The sequence below is a fragment of the Lissotriton helveticus genome, chromosome 8 (genome assembly GCF_964261635.1).
Source record: "Lissotriton helveticus chromosome 8, aLisHel1.1, whole genome shotgun sequence".
In the NCBI taxonomy this organism is placed as follows: Eukaryota; Metazoa; Chordata; class Amphibia; order Caudata; family Salamandridae; genus Lissotriton; species Lissotriton helveticus.
This window is the reverse complement of record NC_136069.1, coordinates 1,309,462,953-1,309,482,565: the sequence shown is the minus strand read 5'-3', so window position 1 is coordinate 1,309,482,565 and position 19,613 is coordinate 1,309,462,953. Positions and strand designations below refer to the sequence as shown.

Sequence of the window (19,613 nt, the reverse complement as noted above, 5' to 3'; positions counted from 1 at the left end):
ATGTGATTTTACATCTACTCCTAATTTGCTAGCTTGTGGAGGTACTCCGGGGTTCTTGTCTGGCTCGACTACTCCTCCATTTGTATGAGAACATTGGCTTTACAATGTCATGCAATGATTTATCAGCTTTAAGCATGTTACACTTAAGTCAGTCATGATGAACAGAAGGCCGGCATACTACTTTGATGCATAAAAAAGTCTCCATCTATGACAAACAAATATCATTGAACAAAGGCTGGCGCTGAACCCAATTAAAAATGAGTTTATCACAATAGGCCCTGGTAACCCATCTATTATTTTGGTTTGTTGGCAGTTACTCCTGGGCAACAATCCGAGCCAGTGCTTAAGGCATGTAATTTGTTTTTTTAAATTCACTTAATTTTCAAAGTCATATACAATGATGGCTAAAGGTTCCTCTTTAAAGATGATGGGCACCGACTTGCTTTTAAGTAGAGCTTAGTCACCTTGTACCCACTGTATTACTGCTACTAAACCAGGGTTTTGTTGAGGGGGAGAAAGGGGAACCTCCCACCCCCTTCTCACTCTTGACCAGAAACAGACAACTATATGAGGAAATACTGTGCCAACCAATGTCAGAGCGGAAGACTGGGGAAGTACAGCTACTGATCCCAACAGCCACTGTATGGCTGGGCTAGTCTAGTCCACTATTCAGCTGCTGCCAGCAGGTCCCACCCTACCTAAGCTTAGGTCACATGACTGAATGCCATACTCCAGGCATTTGGAGTCATGGGCCATGGCAAATGGCTTTGCTAAAAGCTACACCCTTAGAGCATGCTGCACTTTGCCGTAGATGGTTGCGTATTGCCAGTAATAATTTAGCCATCCCAAAAAATGTTTATAAAGAGAAGTTATTGTTCTTGTGAAAAAACTCAGCTGTTTTTAAAAAACAAAAAAAACACGGCATTATGATGACCCAAATACACAACCTGATGGCAGAGCTAATATTACTCCCCCTCATAGTGCTGCTCATGATCTCACACTTGACTAACATGTGACATCACAAATTACATGCGATGCCTCCGCACCTCAGAGTCAATTGGGTTCAACTTTTGCTTACTATGCGAGACATGGGTATTTCTTATACATACCTTAAAAAGGATTCTCACTGCTATCTTTTAACTCCCTTAGCTAAAAGTAAAAGGATGAACCACTGTACGTTGATGGGTAAAGTTATTAGCAAATTTGGGGCAGATTGATCAATCGACTCAAATGTTATTTAAAAAAAAAAAAAAACACAGACACTACTTCTGCTCTACTTATTTCAATGAAAGAGGGCATTAGATGAAAAAACTGAAAGCTTACTAAAGAAGATAGCTTTCGAGGAAACCATAGCACCTCACAAAGAACCTAGAGTGTTGGGGTTAAAAAAAACAGCCCAGGACATACTAGTCCCAGAGCAGGAGGAAACACAGTACAGAGCAAGACACAGGCACGGGGGAAGGGGAGGTTCTCTTTAGTCATAATTACTCCATCCATAAATATAGGCTTCAACATACCACAAGAGGTAACTTTTTGGGAAGAAGTATATTTACCACAGGAGACGACAAATATTTATCCCTTAAGACCATCACCTCAGGATGACATATTGAAATACCATGGAGTTGTAAAGAAAGCTGCCGGACACTTTGGAGTAGAAATGGAGATGGAGATGGAGGACACATGCTTTCTCCTGAAGATACTCAGCCTAGTGTACAAGCAAAACAATTTCTGCCAAGCCTCCCGAGCTTAGTCCAGCAAGGTAACTATGTATTTTCAAAGCAGACAACTGCGAAAGCAGTCACTCCTCGCATAGAGAAGAACAAGGCATCTACAAAGGACCCAATGTACATAGAGAGTCATGTTGAACCAGACTTGCTTATAGAAAGTACAGCAAGGAGGAAGCCCATGTCTCCGACACCCATAGGGACCCCTGCCAGGCAAAGAGAGCAAGTGATTTGAGGCAGTCAGTAGAAAAATAGAGCGAGCCGGTATTACACAATGGTGAATAGCTAACTCAAATACCCTGCTGAACGAACATGCTCATCAACACTGACAAGATCTGATGGACCTTATGTCGCATCTCTTAAAAGAACTACCAAAAGAGGGCACAGAGTTTAATGAAGGGAGGAAAGATCATTGCTAACTCACTTTAAGTCAGCACTAGACACTGCAGATACAGCAAGCAGAAAACTGGCAATATGCACGGTCCTGAGGAGGCATGCATGGTGGTGCATCTCAAGCTTTAAACCAGAGGTACAATCCAATATTATTGCTGTTCCCCTGACATGAAACCAACTTTTTGCCCCAGGAGTGGGCCAGGCTTTGGAGGAAATTAAGAAAGCCAATGAGACAGCCAAAGCCATGGGCACCCCACATGTATGGAACATTAAAAAGGAGTAGTGCTTGAAACAGGAGAAGGCAGAGGAGGCATGCCTTTTGTACCCCAGTGCAAAGACAAGCAGGAGGAAACCAGCTCTCAGGTCCCAAACAGTGGCAACATCAGCACCAAACAATGTCTTTATTCGAGGTAGAGGAAAATCAAGAGACGGAAACCAACAAAAAACTTAGGGGGCGGGGGAAAATATAGGACTTCATAAACAACTGGAAGTCCATTACCATGGACAAGAGGATTATAAGTATCATACACCATGATTAATGCATCAACTTTATACAAAAACCACCAAGAAAGCCTCCAAAGCACCTGCACAAGAAAAAAAGACCAGTAACCAGTCATGAAGACAGAGGTGCAAAGAACTGCTGCACAAAAAATGCTATCAAAAGAGTTCCTCACGAGAGATTATCTGGCACCAGAGAATGTCAAGGATACCAACATCCACATTGGGAGAGGTGTGGCGCCGCGGCCAGGGCGACTGACGCTGGAATCTGGGGACCACGGTTCGATCCCCGGCTCCGGCGGCAGGTTAGCCCAGCACCATGTGACTCTGGTCAATAGCTCGCTTAATCTTCCCGACGGCCCCCAGCGCCTAGAGACCCTTACGGGTGATTGTGCACTATACAAATGTGGACTTTACTTACTTCCCATACACCAGGGACACAAACAATATTTAAGATTTCTAATGATGGAGAGGGAAAAACATTAAGAGTTTATATTTTGCCTTTTGGCATAGAGACGGGCCATATACGTCTAACCTTACCTGGATGACTGGCTGGTCAAGGCAACTACATTCAAACAGGGCCTACAAAAACTCTCATTGGTAGTATCGCTTTTACACACACTAGTTTCATAGTAGATTTGGGAATGTCATCTCCAACCCCAAAGACAAAGAACACCTTTCTTGGGGAATATCCGAGTGCAATAGTAGCAACAGCATCCCTAACTACATGAAGGATCCAAGCGACACTATGCAAAATTCGTCTTTACCAGATGTCTACTCATAACTGGGAAATAAAACATATCTACAGTAGACACACTTTATCAACACTGGAGAAGGCCAGAGGTGGACCTCTTCTCAGCACCAGAAAAAGCAAAATGCCGGTATTGTGCATCCAGACACTACCATCCTCCGTCACCAGGGAATGACCGGTCAATAAGCTGGTACAGGATATTTGCACGCACCTTTCACCCCATACCACTGATTCCAACAGTCTTGGAGAGATTCAAAATGATCAACATGACAGTGATTCTCACAACTCCCAAAAGGAGGCCTGGCCTACCATGGTTCTCACACCTACTACAACTGTTGGGGACTACTATGTCAATATTCCTGTGTACAAGAATACCCTAGCCATGCAACATGAAGAGTATTCCAACTAAATCCAGGGGAACTACAGCTGATAGTATGATTCTTGAAATAGTTGAATTCCGAAACTTACATTTACTAAAGGCAACATTACGCATCATCAAAGAAGAGTTGAGACAGTCAACCACAAGGTGCTGCGTTTTTAAGTGGAAGAGATATCTAACATGGTCAAGCGAACAAACTGCAGAACATGTTTTATCAAGATACGGTTATAGTATAATACCTCACAGATTTCACAAAGCACAAAACTCTCCCACGCATCACAAAGAACAGATTTATCAGCCATAGCAGCTTATTTAAAGGGGTTACACACTTAACAGATTTTTTCAGTTCCACTGATCAAAAGGTTCATGAAGGGAGCAAAAACGCTCTTCCCCGCTCGGGGAGTATCCAACCCATAGGGCAACCTCAGCCTAGTATTAGCCAGAGTAATGCAGGCACCCTTTGAGCCCATGCACAAAGCCACGATCAAACACCTTTCATTAAAGACTGTCTTCTTAGTGGATATCACGCCACTAAGAAGGGTGAGTTGCAGGTACTAATAGTGCAGGAACCATACATATCCATACACAAAGATAAAGAGTTAATGAGAACACACCCAAAATTCTTGCCTACGGTCATTTCGCCCTTCACGTGAATCAAGCCATCAGGTTAATAGTCTTCTTCCAAAAGCAGTCCAATGCAGCAGAAAGGGTCTTACACACACTAGATGTCAGGAGAGCCAAACTGTAATACATACAAGTCACTCAGAACATCAGGAAAAACACAGCAATGCTTTGTTGGCGCACACCCTTGGTACAGCTGTAACAAAGAATACTATAACTGCATGGATTGTACACATAATTTAGATAAGCTATTAACTTGCCAAAAATAATTTGTTCTCCAAACCAAACAGCACACTCAACTAGGAAGAAAGGAGCTACTATGGTCTTTAGGGCCAATGTTCCTATGCAAGAAATATGCAGAGCAGCCACATAGTCCTCAGAGCAAACCATCACAAAGTATAACAGCATAGACGTACAGCCACAAAACGAGTTTGCTTTGGGACAAGAAGTACTTAGAAATATTTTTGCTTCCACTTCCTTCACAATCCACCTCTACAAGGAAGGTAATACAACCATATAATCAGTGCAAGCAAGAGATTTCAGGCGGAAAAAAACGTACCTACCTGTAATTATCGTTTTGCAGCTTCAAACAAATCTACATTCACATCCCACCATCCCCCCTCCCCAATGAAGGATGTTAATGGAGGGGGCAGAATCTAAGAAGATAGACATGCACATGGGCATAGTGAGACTAGAGTAGGTGTTATACAAAGGCTGTGCCTATATCGAGTCCCACCTAAGAAGAAAAAAAATGGATTAAGGAAAAATACTCTACAAGACCGAACTCCTAGAAGGTCGAATTGTGCATGGCATGTGAATCTGAAAGAATTTCAAACTATAATATCCTAATTAAGCCTCTTTTACTGAGTTACAACATCTTCTAAAACTTGAAATCCTTTGCCAATGCTGCCCTACTCACCTAGGAAAAACTCCTTTATTAAGTCACTCAGCCACTCACAACAGCTCTGCTCTGTTACCCTATCCATCACACCTTCACAACCCACACCTCATTTTGTATCACCCCATCTTCTTGTTATCCAGTAGTAACATTCCTGCTATTTGACATCTGGAATATACTCACATCTTCGACAGAGTAGGCCTTTCCATCCTTAGGAAGAGACAGCTTTTCGACTCCTTTCACTGTGACTAGAACAGTAGCTCGAGGACGATCAAACAAGTTGCCTGCTCCAAGCCCTGGCCAGGGAAGGTCCTGTGAGATTTTAAACATTAATATTTTATCCAAACAGGTAAAAAAACATTTCCTTATCCACTCTTCTCTCATTTCATGCAGGTTATATGTCAAACTTTGCATGTGTGCTCGTTCGTTGTGTAGCACTGAATGACAGGCTATTTATATACTGAAAACATGAATACGTTCTAATGAACAATATCCCCATCAGCCTAAAATATTTACATAACTGGGCATAAATTATCTTTCACAGAAAGCAGACTAAACAAGAATGCATCTTCAGGATTTCATTCTCTGAATGTCCTGTTCTTTATGACACTGTACTTAATTGACTGAAAACGTTTTGCAATTGAATGAAAACTTCAGATAACCAAAACCCACAGAGATGGTTAGACAGCTCCTTTTAAGTGTGAATACATCAAATTTGACCAAGTGACATTTTTTAAAAATTAAAATTAATAAAAATTGGTTAACAACAAAAACAATGCACAACATGACCATCAGCCACACGTCGACACAGTAGTTACGATACATAAGTGCAATCATTAAATGTCCACATCCAGTCCATGATAATCCCACCCCATGCCCCAGATCGTCTCAGGTTGGAAGGACCAACCCTGTGCCTCATATACATAGAGGCCGTTCCTGCAGGGCACACCAGTCTACACCCCTCCTCCGCCAACAGGGGTTCTTGGGATTTCCACTTGCAGCAATATCACATTTGGCCACCACTGTTGCCACCCCAATAAAAATGTGTTCCATCTGTTGTCATCCCCAACTCCTCCAACAGTCCCAAAAGAGCATCGCTGGGGGTAAAGTCAATCTGGCAGCCAAGAATCACAGAGAGCTCCCCCTCGATCTCCTCCCAGTCATGCATGTAAGGTGCATATAGTTAAGCTGGACCATTCAGAGGCAAGCGGATATAGCCACGGGTATGTGGGCGAACCTGGCCCCACCCAAATAGTCATCCTCAAGCTCGCCCAACGAGGCCACCGAAGCAGTCCAAAGAAATAGTATGGAGTATTAGTAATGCAACCGATAAATCCAGGAGATAGCACCCTTGCCCAACCGCCCCGTCAAGAACTTGGCTTCAAGGGGGTTGAACTCTGGAACTGGAGTACCAGGGGGCAAATAAACTAAGAAAGTGTGAAGCAACTGCACGTACAGGTGGAACTGAGTGCGGGACAGCAAGTACTGCTCCCACATTTCCTAGAGCGTCTGTACATAGTCACAGCACGGAACATCCCCAAGATGAGCGATGCCTGTTCTGTCCCACTGTGCAAATCCCTGCAGCCTGATGGTGTGCTGTAACCATGTCCTCTGCCACAGTAGGGTCAGCCCGATGAGTCTGCGCTCGCAGCCAATAAATCGGAGTGCTCCCCTCCAGCACAGTTGCGCTACACTTGTAAAGTCAGGAAGAGATCCTGTAAAGCAAGCCCAAGAGCCCATCTAGGACCATCAAAGTCAGTTCCACCTGATATGTCGGGTTGTCCCAACCTGTTGAGCCAGTTATTAATCGTAACGGTTTTGCACAGCTAAGTGATAACCATAGCGTTCTGACATTTCCCTCATCTAATGGGGAATGTCGTCTATTAGCATAGGCCTCACAAGGTTGACCACCCACCCAAACAAAGGTACACACCCAAAGCCAGTGTCTGGAACCACTGCATAGGGATCGGGTGGGGACAGTTTGAAAAAAATATATAAATAGATTGGCAAGATCATCATTTTAAAAGGGCCACTCACCCAAAGGGCATTCAGTGGCAGACATCCCCACCGCTGCAAATCGGTGTTCATCCTGGCAATCAGCGGGGTCAGGTTAAGGCTCCAGACCAAACCTCGGGGGCAAGAAATATAGACACCTAAATATTTAAAGGATAAGCAGCATATCAAGATAGTGACTCGCCAGGAACAGCTGCTCTCATCCTCACAAATAGGTAATAAGGGTTTGGATTCATTGCCCCGGATTCCACAGGCCTCCCTGTACAAACGTAGAATCTTCAGACAGCATGGACCTGAGGATTGTGGGTTCTCCAAGAAGAGCAAAATGCTGTCAGCATTTAGCATTATACGCTCCACTGATCCACCATTCCAGGATCATCTCTGCACCAGAACGTCGCACCAAATGAGGCGTGCCAAGGACTCAATCGCCAAGGCAAATAAAAGAGAGGAGAAGGAGCAGCCTTAGTGTGTGCCTCTACGACTCAGGAAGGGCAGTGAGAGGAGTCCTGTTAATCCAAACCAAGGCAGTTGGGCTGGTGTAAAGGACTAAATCTAAAAAAATGTCCCAGTCCTGCCCTCCATAGCACAGCATCTAAGAAGGGTCAGTCAGCGGTGTTAAATGCCTTCACGAAATCTATTAGGAGGACCTTGGAGGCGGGGAGCCTGAGAGAGAGCCATCTGGACCCTTCGGATACAGTGTTGAGTGCTCTGTTTGGCATAAATACACACTGATCCCAGTGCATCAAGTTGGTTAGGGGATGGCTCAGCCGATTAGCCAAGACTTCTGCGAACACCTTAACATCAGTATTGATAAGAGAGATAGGCCTGTACGAGGAACACCTACCTATCCAATGGCTGGCCCAATTTAGGGATCAGAACAATAGTTGCCTTGTCCAACTCAGGGGGTGGGGGGCTGGAAGACCCTGTTCTGCCGCTTTGGTATACAGCACTAGGAGGTAGGGGAGAAGGAGAGGCCTAAACCGCCTGACTAACTCAATTGGAAATCCATCAGGACCTTTCGTTTTTCCAGGGGGCATGGCAGACAGCACATCCCCCCATCTCCTCAACCGCGACTGGTTGATCAAGATCTGGGAGAGTGAGGGGGGAAAATCGAGGGAAATGGAATATCCTGCAGTACCGGGTGTTACAGCTTCTCGTGGAGGCCTGGGTATCTAAGTGTATAGCGCAATGTGGTGGTCAGCAAAGACCTGCACTACTTCTGGAGACTCTTCACAAAGGCAACCCTCTGTTTCGCGAATCGAGGGCCCCACTCTAGAAGCCGTATCCTAGTTGCCAGCCAGTATAGGAGCTTCCTGGATTTATCCCCTTGCTCGTGTACACACTGTGTTGATGTCCTCCACCACGTTCTGGCCTCTTTCAGGGAAATCTGTTGTAGACTAGACATCTTGTGGTCCAGGTCAGCCAAAGGTTGTTGATGCTTCAGTCGCTCAAAGGAGAGTATCTGGGCCCCCAGAGCAGTAGTCTGCAAAAGTTTGAGCACCTACATACCCCTTGATCAGACCCCTGAGGGTAGGTTTGCTGGACACTGAGAGAGTCCCGGTAGTGGCCACTGTGCCCTGGTTCACCTCAAAATCTGAGCGGATCTCTGTTTCCACAAAGTGGAAACAGTCTTTGTCAGTGAGTTACCAGGCGTTAATGCATCACATGGGTGGCCGCGGGGTTGGGGAGACATGATCAGATATGCCCCAGGAAAGGATCCCAATTTCCATGAGTTGGAGGACCTCCGTTGCCGGGAGCCAGATCTGGTCAATGAGCGACGGGGTCCTGTGTGCCGCCGATGTGAGAGTACGCACATAAGTGGGTGTGTCACATTCTCCAAGCATCACAAAGCCCCATCGAGCCTGCCCAGCAGGAAAGTTGCTGGGAACGTCCTCGACACCCTGGTCGGGGAGGGTCAGAGGTGTTGTGTATAGGGCCAGGAACAGCATTAAAGTCACTCATTATCAGTGTGACACCTTGAGGAATACTCAGCAAAAGAACCCGAAGTATCTGCAGCATGGACTGGAGTTGCTGCTGAGGAACACAGACCAACAGGAAATTGTAGTACCTGCCCTCTAGTCGACTCCACCTCACATACCACCCTGGGGGATCTTCAAGGGAGGCAGGCACCACCAGCGGGAACCTCCCTGTGTAGTAAGATGGCCACTACTCAGGAGCTCCTGGAAAACCCTGTATGAAACACTATAAAAAATGAAGCAACCTAGAAAGGGATAGTGCGTGCGCAAATGTGGGCTTCTTGAAGCACTAGCACTGCCGGTTGGAATCGCTTCACGTATCTAAGAACGGCCGACCCCCTAATGCAATCTAGCAGCCCATTAATGTTCCAAGATATGACCTTAAATGGCATTAGTTAGGGGGCGGGGTGGAGACCAAGGGGGCATTAGCCCCAACTGGGAGATGCTGGGGGGGTCCAAAGGGACTCAGTCACAAGAGGGACACTCAAGGCGGCAAACCAGAGCGTGCATGTTTGGTGCGTAAGGAACCCGTCAGCGACGTGTTTAGTCAAACCTAAAAGAACAAACAAAACCACCCATCCCCCCAACTTCTCCCATCTCCCTAACTTCCACCACTGTAGGATCAGTTGCCCCAATCCCTTAATTAACAACAATACAATGGTGCCGGGAGCTACCCAAAAGCATCTAAAGGTCCACAAATTAAGGATTCTAGTGCCCAAAAGCAAATATCAATGTATCATACTACTGTGCCAAGAACGAAGTAGCAATAACAAAACCTGAAGCATTACAGTGAACAGCAGGTATAGAGAGGAAGACCAGAGAATCCATGTTTCACTTCCTCCCCCAGTCATCAAGCCAGCATTGCCCAGTTTTACATTCAAAGCTTCATGGGGGCACATCTGCCAAGAAGAACACACGTCACACCCCTGTTACAGCGGCTACGCTGGCCATCTATTAAGCAGAGGATCAGATTCAAGGGCCTGTGCATAGCACATAAAGCGATGTGTGGAGCGGCGCCCAGCTACATTAAATACCGTCTAACGCCTTAAGTGCCTGGTCGTTGTCTTCGTTCATCAGAGATACACCTGTTGGCCTGTCCACGCTTTAACAGAACCATCTTTCGGGGACGTGCCTTCTCGGTTGCGATTCCCCAGCTTTGGAATAAGCTACCCAAGAGGCTGAGCTGAGAGGCGACTCTCCTCTCATTTAGGAAGAAACTTAAGACCATCCTGTTCACTGAAGTGTTTGGATAAGTTTACCCCAAGTTTTTGCTCCGTCTGCGAGTATTATGGCATTCCTGGGTTTATGGTTTGTAGAGCTTAGAGACCGTTGGTGATTTGGCGCTTTACAAACATAAATTAACATAATGTAACATAACATCTGTTGATCAGAAAAGGTCCGTGGGTAGGAATAAGTCTTTCGGGAGAAAATTAGTTTCCTTCTGGAGGGTTTAGGAGAGGGAAGGGAAGTCTCCCCCCTTGCCTGGAAGACAACCCCTTTAAGGCCATCAGGCTGTAGAAGTGCACACTGCTCCATCGCCCATTCCCAAGCTTGCTTCGGAGTGTCTAAAAAATAAGAAGACCAGTTAAATAGCACTTTCAGTCTGGTTAGACCATAAGCCTCACATTTTGAAAGCTTAGGTCATGATGCATCCAGGCCTCGCTGAGAATAATGTCTTGATGTGCCATCTCCACCACAAACCACTGAGACAGTCTATCAGTGGGGATCCATGACCTCTGCTAGTCTTCTAGCAGCCGGTCTGCGCCAGCTGTTTCCACACCTTCTGAAAAGGCAGACAAACCGAAGATTGTTCCTCTGCGACCGGTTCTCTTTGGCTCGTTCTTCTAATGACACCGTTGTGGAAAGTAGTTTGGAGACCTGGAGCTTGAGGGTGGCAACTTCATTCTCCACTGAAGATACTATAGTCTCAGCCACCATCGCCTAGTAGGTGACATCCGGAAGCAATCGGGACACATCCACCCGGACCTCCCCCACTTTAGTTTCAACCGCCTCCCTCAAATCGCCTTAAGGTTGATGACTAGGTCTGCTTGCATGGAGGGGTGAAAAAACAGGAGGGGGCCTCCAGTAATCCCGTGGGTGCCAGAATAGGCCTGGTGTACCAAACTATCTTTGTCTGTGCCAGAGCTGGCGGTTGGGGGCTGGAGTCTTTACCATCCCATCCGCTTCCTCCTGTGGCCCGCTTACCCCGGTGCGGCAGCACAAGCATCCAGGACAGCCAAGAGTCTGCCTGAATGTCAGATCAAGCAAGCAAGCAGGGATAGCAATGAGGCTAGGCGGTATGCGGAGCACCATCCACCTTGTTGGCAGGCAGGGCCTTAGCGGGGCACATGTGTCACCAAGGAAGGCTCCAAGCCACCCCAGAGCAACAATACATAAGAGGTGGGGAGCAGCACGGCCTTTGAGTGGAGCTGAGGGGTCAGAGTCTGTCCCATGGGAGCAGGCATATCCAGCTCAGTCGTTCCTTTGGAGCCCCAGCAATGGTCCAATAGTTAGGGGTGTACCCACGATCTTCAAGTACGACCCCTGCCTGCCAGCCCAAACAGTCAGCAGCGGATGACGTTGAGCGGCTTGAGTCCAGCACCCCACCAGGTGAGCCGCAAAAAAGAGGAGTTCTCACAAGTCAGCGACACTGGCCCCTGCAGTTATCTTGCCTCCTGTCACTGCCAAGGGAGACAGCAGCGATATCAGGGGTCTTGGTCACCGGGCTCTGGGTCACAAGGCGCTCTACTCAGGGGCAGGGTATGGAGAGGGGATCCCAAGCAACACCAGTTCAGGCCAGCTGCCCCTACCGCCTAGGTGCGCGCTCCCTCAATTCTCTGGCTCCTGCACCTCCTCCGGTGAAAGTCCAGCACTGATGGCGCACCTCGCACTGCAGCATCATCCTCACTTCCAGGCCAGTCAGCCTCTCAAGCCTGCACTCTCTAGCTTCAAGGGAGCAGCTAGCCAGCTGCTAACGAATAGTAAGAGGCGGCGCTCCTCCACATCAGACCCCGCTCCAATCGTCCCCGCACCAGAGCCCCCTCAGAGCCGCTGGTGAAGTTGCTGCTGGCCCGCTGAGGTCCATAGTTCCTGTTGTCCTTCTCCAGGCCCGCATCTTAGTCGTGGGACCCCATCTTGCTGGCGCATCACGCCAGTCACTTCAACTCGGGTCAGAATGCGGTCCTGCAGCTACCAAACGGATTGGCCCGGCCACTGGGTCACCTCCACCACAAGACGCAGCAGGAGGCTGCTAAACCTTTGCTGTCTGGCAAAAGATGACTAAGGATTCTTGTGGGGGCCGCAGGAGCAGCCCTAGAACGCAGCCGCCATCTTGGCTGCCGAAGCCACACCAAGTGACATGTTTCAGAAAGCTGAACCACGGATATGAAAAGTTAACATGAACGTTACCATGTTTAGTTTGTGTACTGATTTCAAGGTGAAATAGAATGATAAATGCTAACTGTGGCTAATAATTAATTGGAAATCCTTTCTAGCGCACGATAGAGAGCGACATTTTGCCACTCCACAACATGACTGTTTCACTGAAAAGATTAATTTTCTGTGACTTCTTAATATTTTTATTTAACATGTAAAAAGAAAAAAACACAAGTTTGCTTCGATAGGGTTTTTGATGCCAACACTTGCAAAGCTGTTTAACAGTGGCATACTGAATGTAACTATTTGCATACTCAAGAAATGACTGTTTAGGAAATGTTTGGACTGGCTTCATAAATCCCAGTGTAGGCTGTGATGGTTCCCGGAGGATCCATCATAGCCTACATTGGGATTTATGAAGCGAGTTCAAGTACGCGTACGTCTTGCACTACGCATGGAACAATTTGTAGGTTGTTTAGATAGGGACACAGTAAAGAAACACTTTACATCCTCGCTCACAAGTTTTTTTGGTTGACACTTACTTCTTCAACGGAAAAGCCCATAGTTAAGCTAACCAGATCTGCGATCCGCTCACCAGGAACCGGCCAACTGCCATCTCTGAACGTGACAGACGGGGGAGATTTCAGGATGTTCAGTTCATCAGAAAAAGTGCCTTAAATAAAAAGATTTTTTTTGTTTTAAATGTGCATGAAATATTACCAACCAAGCATAGATTGTGTGTGTTATAAAAAAAAACCTCCTACAAAGCTCAAACAGGTGCCAAATAGCAAAGGAAATGTGGGGCTGCAGAGGGACTACACACATTTCCCTCTCCGGCACCGAGGTGAGTATAAAGAGAAAATACATACAACCAATATTCAAAGGTTAAGATACACAGTCTGGAGGAGTTTCAAAACAACTCCCAAGTAGCACAAATGAGCCAACTAGCTCACAAGAAAACCCCTTGTCAGGAAGATGAAACCTGTATACAAAAAGCTCAAACACACCACTCACGAAAACATTTGCTTTCATTCCAGGGGTCGGGGCAGGTGGATTTATTACTTCTGTACTCCAAGTAGCGAGGAGGGAACAAACTTACTACCGTATTCAGCAGAGCAGATATCAGTGCTTTAAATGGGCCGGTACTGTCTGGAACTGAGTACCAGCACTTTTTTTTGCAAGGGAGAATACTGGTACTTCTCAAGAGAAATGTAATACTTTTAATTGGAGAGTACCAGCCCTTCTCAGAAACAAGCCGGTACTCGGGTACAGGAGTTCCTGCACTTTTATTTTTCCATTTCATGCACTGGAAGATATGCTCCACAATCCATTACTTGTATTGCTTTGGAACATTGATATGGCGCTTACTAGCCCTATGGCGGGTGCGGAAGCCCTTGCCTACACTGGCAGCGTCCTACACCCTATAAAGTGTACCACTGCAAAGTCTGTTTGGATTCGGCACCATGTAGTTCCTCCTTATTTACGTACAGGATGCCATCAAATGTAAACGAAAACACCAAAGTTCCGAAATGAAATAAACAGGTAGTTTCTGTATAGAGCTTGGATTTTTGCCCCTTATGGTAATCACCCTGTACGCATTTATCACCATGTATTTGTAATTCGGTACATTTTCAAGCAGCTCTTTATGTATGTTTTTATGTTCTGCCTCTGCTTTTCAAAGCACGTGCCCTGCAATTTAATATTTTATTTTAACAGGTGCGGTGGAAGTGAAGGAGGGGGGGGTTCATTCAGCGCGCTTTACAAATATGTTCACTTATAAATAAGGCTCCCTATTTTCCGTTTTTACTGATTTTTACAGATAAATACAGACTGAAAACATTCATTCAGTCTGTATTTGTTTTTAACTGTGGATAAAAACGGAAATTCAGTTGCTTTTTGAGTAATTCTAAACACTGTCTGCATGACTACCAGGCCAATGGATGTGTGGATTGATAGATAAGGGGGTTAAAAAAAATAAGGAATTTTTAGTAAAGGAGCAGTAAATATGTACAAGGTTGATACTGAAATGTGCATATTTTCATATAAGTGCACTGATTTATCTTTCGGCGTGTGTTCACAGCACTGAAACATGGCAGACATTCAAGCATGAGTGCATATTTATCGGTTAAATAAATGTGGAAATATCCTAATTTCAGCTCAATTTTTCAACAAAACCAAAAATAAATACAGAAATACAGATAAAATTAGTAAAAAAAAAAAATATGAATACAGATAGAAATGGCAAAAAAAGAAATACCATAAAACCGGGAGCCCTACTTATAAACACTCACTCTTGCCTCGAGGTCTGTCACTTCAGAAAAAAAGTTGTCATAAAAGTCCACAACGTGAGGTGTGCAGTGTGATACTAGCATACCCTTTTGTTTGTTAATACAGTTAACACAGAGACCGTAAAAGTACAACACTTCTTGTTCAAAAACATGTTAATGACTACATAACCTAAATCGAACTGAGCTGACGCAGCTACACGTTAAAAGAGCAGGCCAGACACCAGGTGTGCTCGCGACTACGAAGAAAAGTGCTGCTCTTCAATGGCAAAACTGCCTAGAAAAAATTACAATGACTAAAAACCGTAACGGGGACGGACTCTTTAATGCCACTGTAATTGTGTAAACACTGCATCACCAGCTCAACGGCTGTAGTCCGGTCACATGACCTTGAAATGCGGCCAGGGTCATGTCGTTAGAAAACAACCAAACCTGTTGACAGTACACAGCTCCTTCAGCATCAGTAAAACATTAGCAGAGTTTGAGTGTAACGCGTTTCTGTTAGGATGGTCTTTACTGAAATGCAGTCACATTTTAGAAACCCACATGTTTACAAATGATAAAGTGCAAACCCCAATACCGATTTCCATACATTTCTAGATAGAAATGCTGGTATTAGGCGCACAACGTGAATTCACATAAGGGTTGGAAAAGACCAATCGAAGGCCAGGCCTTGTTGAGCTGGTACGAATTATTATTATAATTAATTACTGCACGTATATACCATAAAAATAAATAGAAAACATCCCATCTTAGAGTGGCAGCCATATGCTTTCAATAAAAAATATATATATATATATATATATATATATATATATATATATATATATATATATATATATACACATATACATATACACATACACATATACATACACACACACATACATTTTAAAACATTATCACAGATTTTTAAAACAAAATATTATGGATTCTTATAAAGAACACATACATATTAACACGTTATTTTTAATTAACCTCACAGGAAAACATGATTCTTCTGCGAGTAAAGAAAAAGGTCCTTCGTAGTTTAAAAATATAGGCATGACAAAAACTAGGAACGGAAAGGAAAAAAAATAGGTATTAGCAAACTACTAGCCTTGGTACCGAATTATATTTCTATTTTAGTCTGCGCTTGTGTGATCAGAGGAAATGCTGCCACTTACAGTGCAAGAGAGAATGACTGAAATGGGCTAACCACTCGACATGCAATATGTGATGGAAGAAGGCAAAGGCAAAATGTGAATGACAGTATAAGATATCAATCGATAAAAAGGGCTAACCCAAAGTGCCTCTAGGTATGTATTTTTTTATTAAATTGTGAATGCTTTTGTTTAGTTGAAGCTGCTGAGACAGCAAAAGCCATCGCTATTACAAACCTAAACAATCGTTGGTAAAGCCAATAGGTCTCGTCTATAGGAGAGCTATAGGCTTTGTCAATTTCTGTTAGCTATGTTGTACAGCAGTGTGGCTACTGTTCGGCATGGCTGAATGATAGAAAATAGTAGTGCTGTGGAGCAGCCAGCGCTGACCGTGAAGGGGCAGGCATTTGTTTTCTTAATATGGGATTATTCTCAGCCTTCACAAAAAAAAAGTTAATTATCTTACATCCGCGCTAAAGTTTGTCATTTTAGCGCCACATGAAGATCGCGCCAAAAAGACCATGCTGAGTAAGGAGCGCAGTGCCATTTGCATCTTTGTAGCATCTGGACACCCCTTTGACATGACTTTGGGGCATTTTTATTTCCTGACGGGACAGGAGGAGGCAAGCAACAAAGAGAAAGGGGGTGAGGGTGGATGGGCAAGCAATAACGTGGGAGGCGCAGACCAGAAAAGCAACAACGCAGGAGGAGGGGGGTGGGAGAGGCAGAGCAAACAATTGAGGGAGGGGGAAGGTGATGCAAGTGAAAGGAAAAAAAATACCCATTAAAGCAGCGAGCAGTGAAAGGACCCCGAGTATGGGAAGCAGTATTTGGGCCATGCTTCAGTGTAGGAACAAAAACGCAAAGAAGAAGTTAACCTGGCACTTGGTGACCAATGAGAAGCAAGGAAATGAGAGCGACGAGGAAGACAAACAATGTTAAGCAATGGGCGGGTCTAAGCCCACTAAGTAAACACAATGTCTCAAAAGCTACAGCACACACGCTGTTTACATCAATACCAACCAACCAACCAATCAATCAATCATAACACTTGTATAGCGCACTACTCACCCGGAAGGGTCTCAAGGCGCTTGGGGGAAAAGGGTCCGCTACTGTTCGAACAGCCAGGTCTTGAGTTGTCTCCTGAAGGCGAGATGGTCCTGGGTCAGCTGAAGGTGGATGGGGAGGGAGTTCCATGTCTTGGCCGCCAGGTAGGAGAAGGATCTGCCTCCGGCGGTGGCTCTTCGGATGCGTGGTACGGCGGCGAGGGCGAGGCTAGTAGACCGTAGCTGGCGGGTGGGCGTGTAGAAGGTCAGGCGGTCGTTGAGGTACTTGGGGCCCAGGTCGTGGAGAGACTTGTGTGCGTGGGTAAGGAGCCTGAACGTGATCCTCTTGTTGAAGGGGTGCCAGTGCAGGTCTCTCAGGTGGCCGGAGATGTGGCTGCGTCGGGGGATGTCCAGGATGAGTCGGGCGGAGGCGTTCTGGATGCGTTGGAGTCTTTTCTGTAGCTTGGCTGTGGTTCCGGCGTAGAGGGTGTTTCCGTAGTCCAGTCGGCTGGTGACGAGTCCCTGGGTGACAGTCTTCCTGGTTTCGGTCGGGATCCATCGGAAGATCTTGCGAAGCATGCGTAGGGTGTGAAAGCATGATGAGGAGACGGCGTTGACTTGTCTGGTCATTGAGAGTGAGGAGTCCAGGATGAAGCCCAGGTTGCGTGCGTGGTCGGTTGGCTTGGGAGTGATGCCCAGGGCGGGGGGCCACCAGGAGTCGTCCCAGGCGGAGGGCGATGGTCCCAGGATGAGGACTTCCGTCTTGTCTGAGTTCAGTTTCAGGCGGCTGTTCTTCATCCACTCGGCGACGTCTTTCATCCCTTCGTGTAGGCTGGTTCTGGCGGTGTCGGGGTCTCTGGTGAGGGAGAGGATCAGCTGGGTGTCGTCGGCGTAGGAGATGATGTTGAGGTTGTGTTGGCGTGCGATGGCTGCAAGAGGTCTCATGTAGACGTTGAAGAGGGTGGGGCTGAGTGATGATCCTTGCGGTACGCCGCAGATGACTTCGGTGGCCTCGGAACGAAACGGGGGGAGGCGGACTCTGTGTTCTTCCGGCGAGGAACGAGATGATCCACTCCAGTGCCTTCTCTTGGATGCCGATGTTGCTGAGGCTTTGAACTAGGGTGCGGTGGCAGACAGTGTCGAACGCTGCAGAGAGGTCCAGGAGGATGAGTGCCGCTGTTTCCCCGTTGTCGAGCAGGGCTCGGATGTCGTCGGTGGCTGCGATGAGGGCGGTCTCGGTGCTGTGGTTGGCTCTGAAACGGACTGCGAGGGGTCGAGGGATCCGTTCGTCTCTAGGAAGGCGGCAAGCGGTCTGTTGACGATCTTCGATGACTTTAGCAGGAAAAGGGAGGAGCGAGATGGGGCGGAAGTTTTTGAGGTCGGTGGGGTCCGCTGTTGGTTTCTTCAGTAGGGCGCTGAGCTCGGCAGCTTCCAGCTCTCCGGGAAGGTGGCGGTGTTGAAGGAGGTGTTGATGATGTTCCGGAGTTGGGGTGCGATGGTGGAGTCGGCCTTGTTGAAGACATGGTGGGGGCAGGGGTCGGTTGGAGATCCGGAGTGGATGGTGTTCATCGTGCGGGCTGTGTCTTCGGTGGTCACCGTGGTCCAGGTGCGGAGGGTGGTGGTGGGGGGCGTTGGTTCGACGGTTGGGTGCGTGGATGGTGCGCCGAAGCCGTTGTGGATGTCGGCGATCTTGCGGTGGAAGAACGAGGCGAGGGAGTCGCAGAGATCTTGTGAAGGAGTGATGTCGTTGTTGCCGGTGCTGGGGTTGGAGAACTCCTTGACGATGCTGAAGAGTTCCTTGCTGTCGTGGGCGTTGTTGTCCAGTCGTTCCTTCAGTGATTTCTTCTTGGTGGTGCGGATAAGCTGGTGGTGCTTGCGGGTGGCGTGTTTGAGGGCGGTCATGTTGTCAGTGGTCTGGTCGAGGAGCCAGGCTTTCTCGAGGGTGCGGCAGGTCTTCTTGGAGTCCTTGAGTTCGTCGGTGAACCAGGATGCCTTCTTGCTTCTGGGTCTGCTGGGAGGGTTCTTCAGTGGTGCGAGGTCGTCGGTGCAGGTGGTCAGCCACTGCGTGAAGTTGCGGGCTGCTTTGTTGGGGTCCGTTGTGCTGGCGGGTGGGTTCTGGCTGAGGGAGGTGGTGAGCTGGTCAGCGGTGATCTTGCTCCAGCTTCTGTGGGGAACCTGTTGCGGGTGGTGGTGGGTCGTGGTTCTTCTGAAGCTGAAGTGGACGCAGCTGTGGTCGGTCCAGTGGAGTCCGGTGGAGTGGCTGAAGATGATGTGCTTGCTGGATGAGAAGACGGGATCAAGCGTGTGGCCGGCGTAGTGGGTGGGGGTGTTGACCAGTTGCTTGAGTCCGAGGTTGGCGAGGTTGTCCAGCAGGGCAGCGGTCCTTGTTGTTCTCCAGGTGGAAGTTGAGGTCCCCTAGGAGGATGTAGTCGGCGGAGGGGAGGGCGTGCGGGCTGATGAAGTCCGTGATGTCTTCGCTGAATTGTGTGCGTGGTCCCGGGGGTCTGTAGAC

The 19,613-nt window shown here is 47.0% G+C and overlaps 1 protein-coding gene across 1 annotated transcript in view; it reads right to left on the bottom strand.

The window, feature by feature from the left end:
* The window catches only part of ATP6AP2 (ATPase H+ transporting accessory protein 2), a 90,835-nt gene that overhangs the window by 53,557 nt on the left and 17,665 nt on the right, over nt 1-19,613 (bottom strand). The window contains exons 2-3 of the mRNA XM_078658287.1: nt 13,171-13,301; nt 5,448-5,576 (exon numbers count right to left, since the gene is read on the bottom strand). Of these exons, the coding sequence (XP_078514413.1) occupies nt 5,448-5,576; nt 13,171-13,301 (260 nt within the window). The remainder of the gene's footprint in view (nt 1-5,447; nt 5,577-13,170; nt 13,302-19,613) is intronic.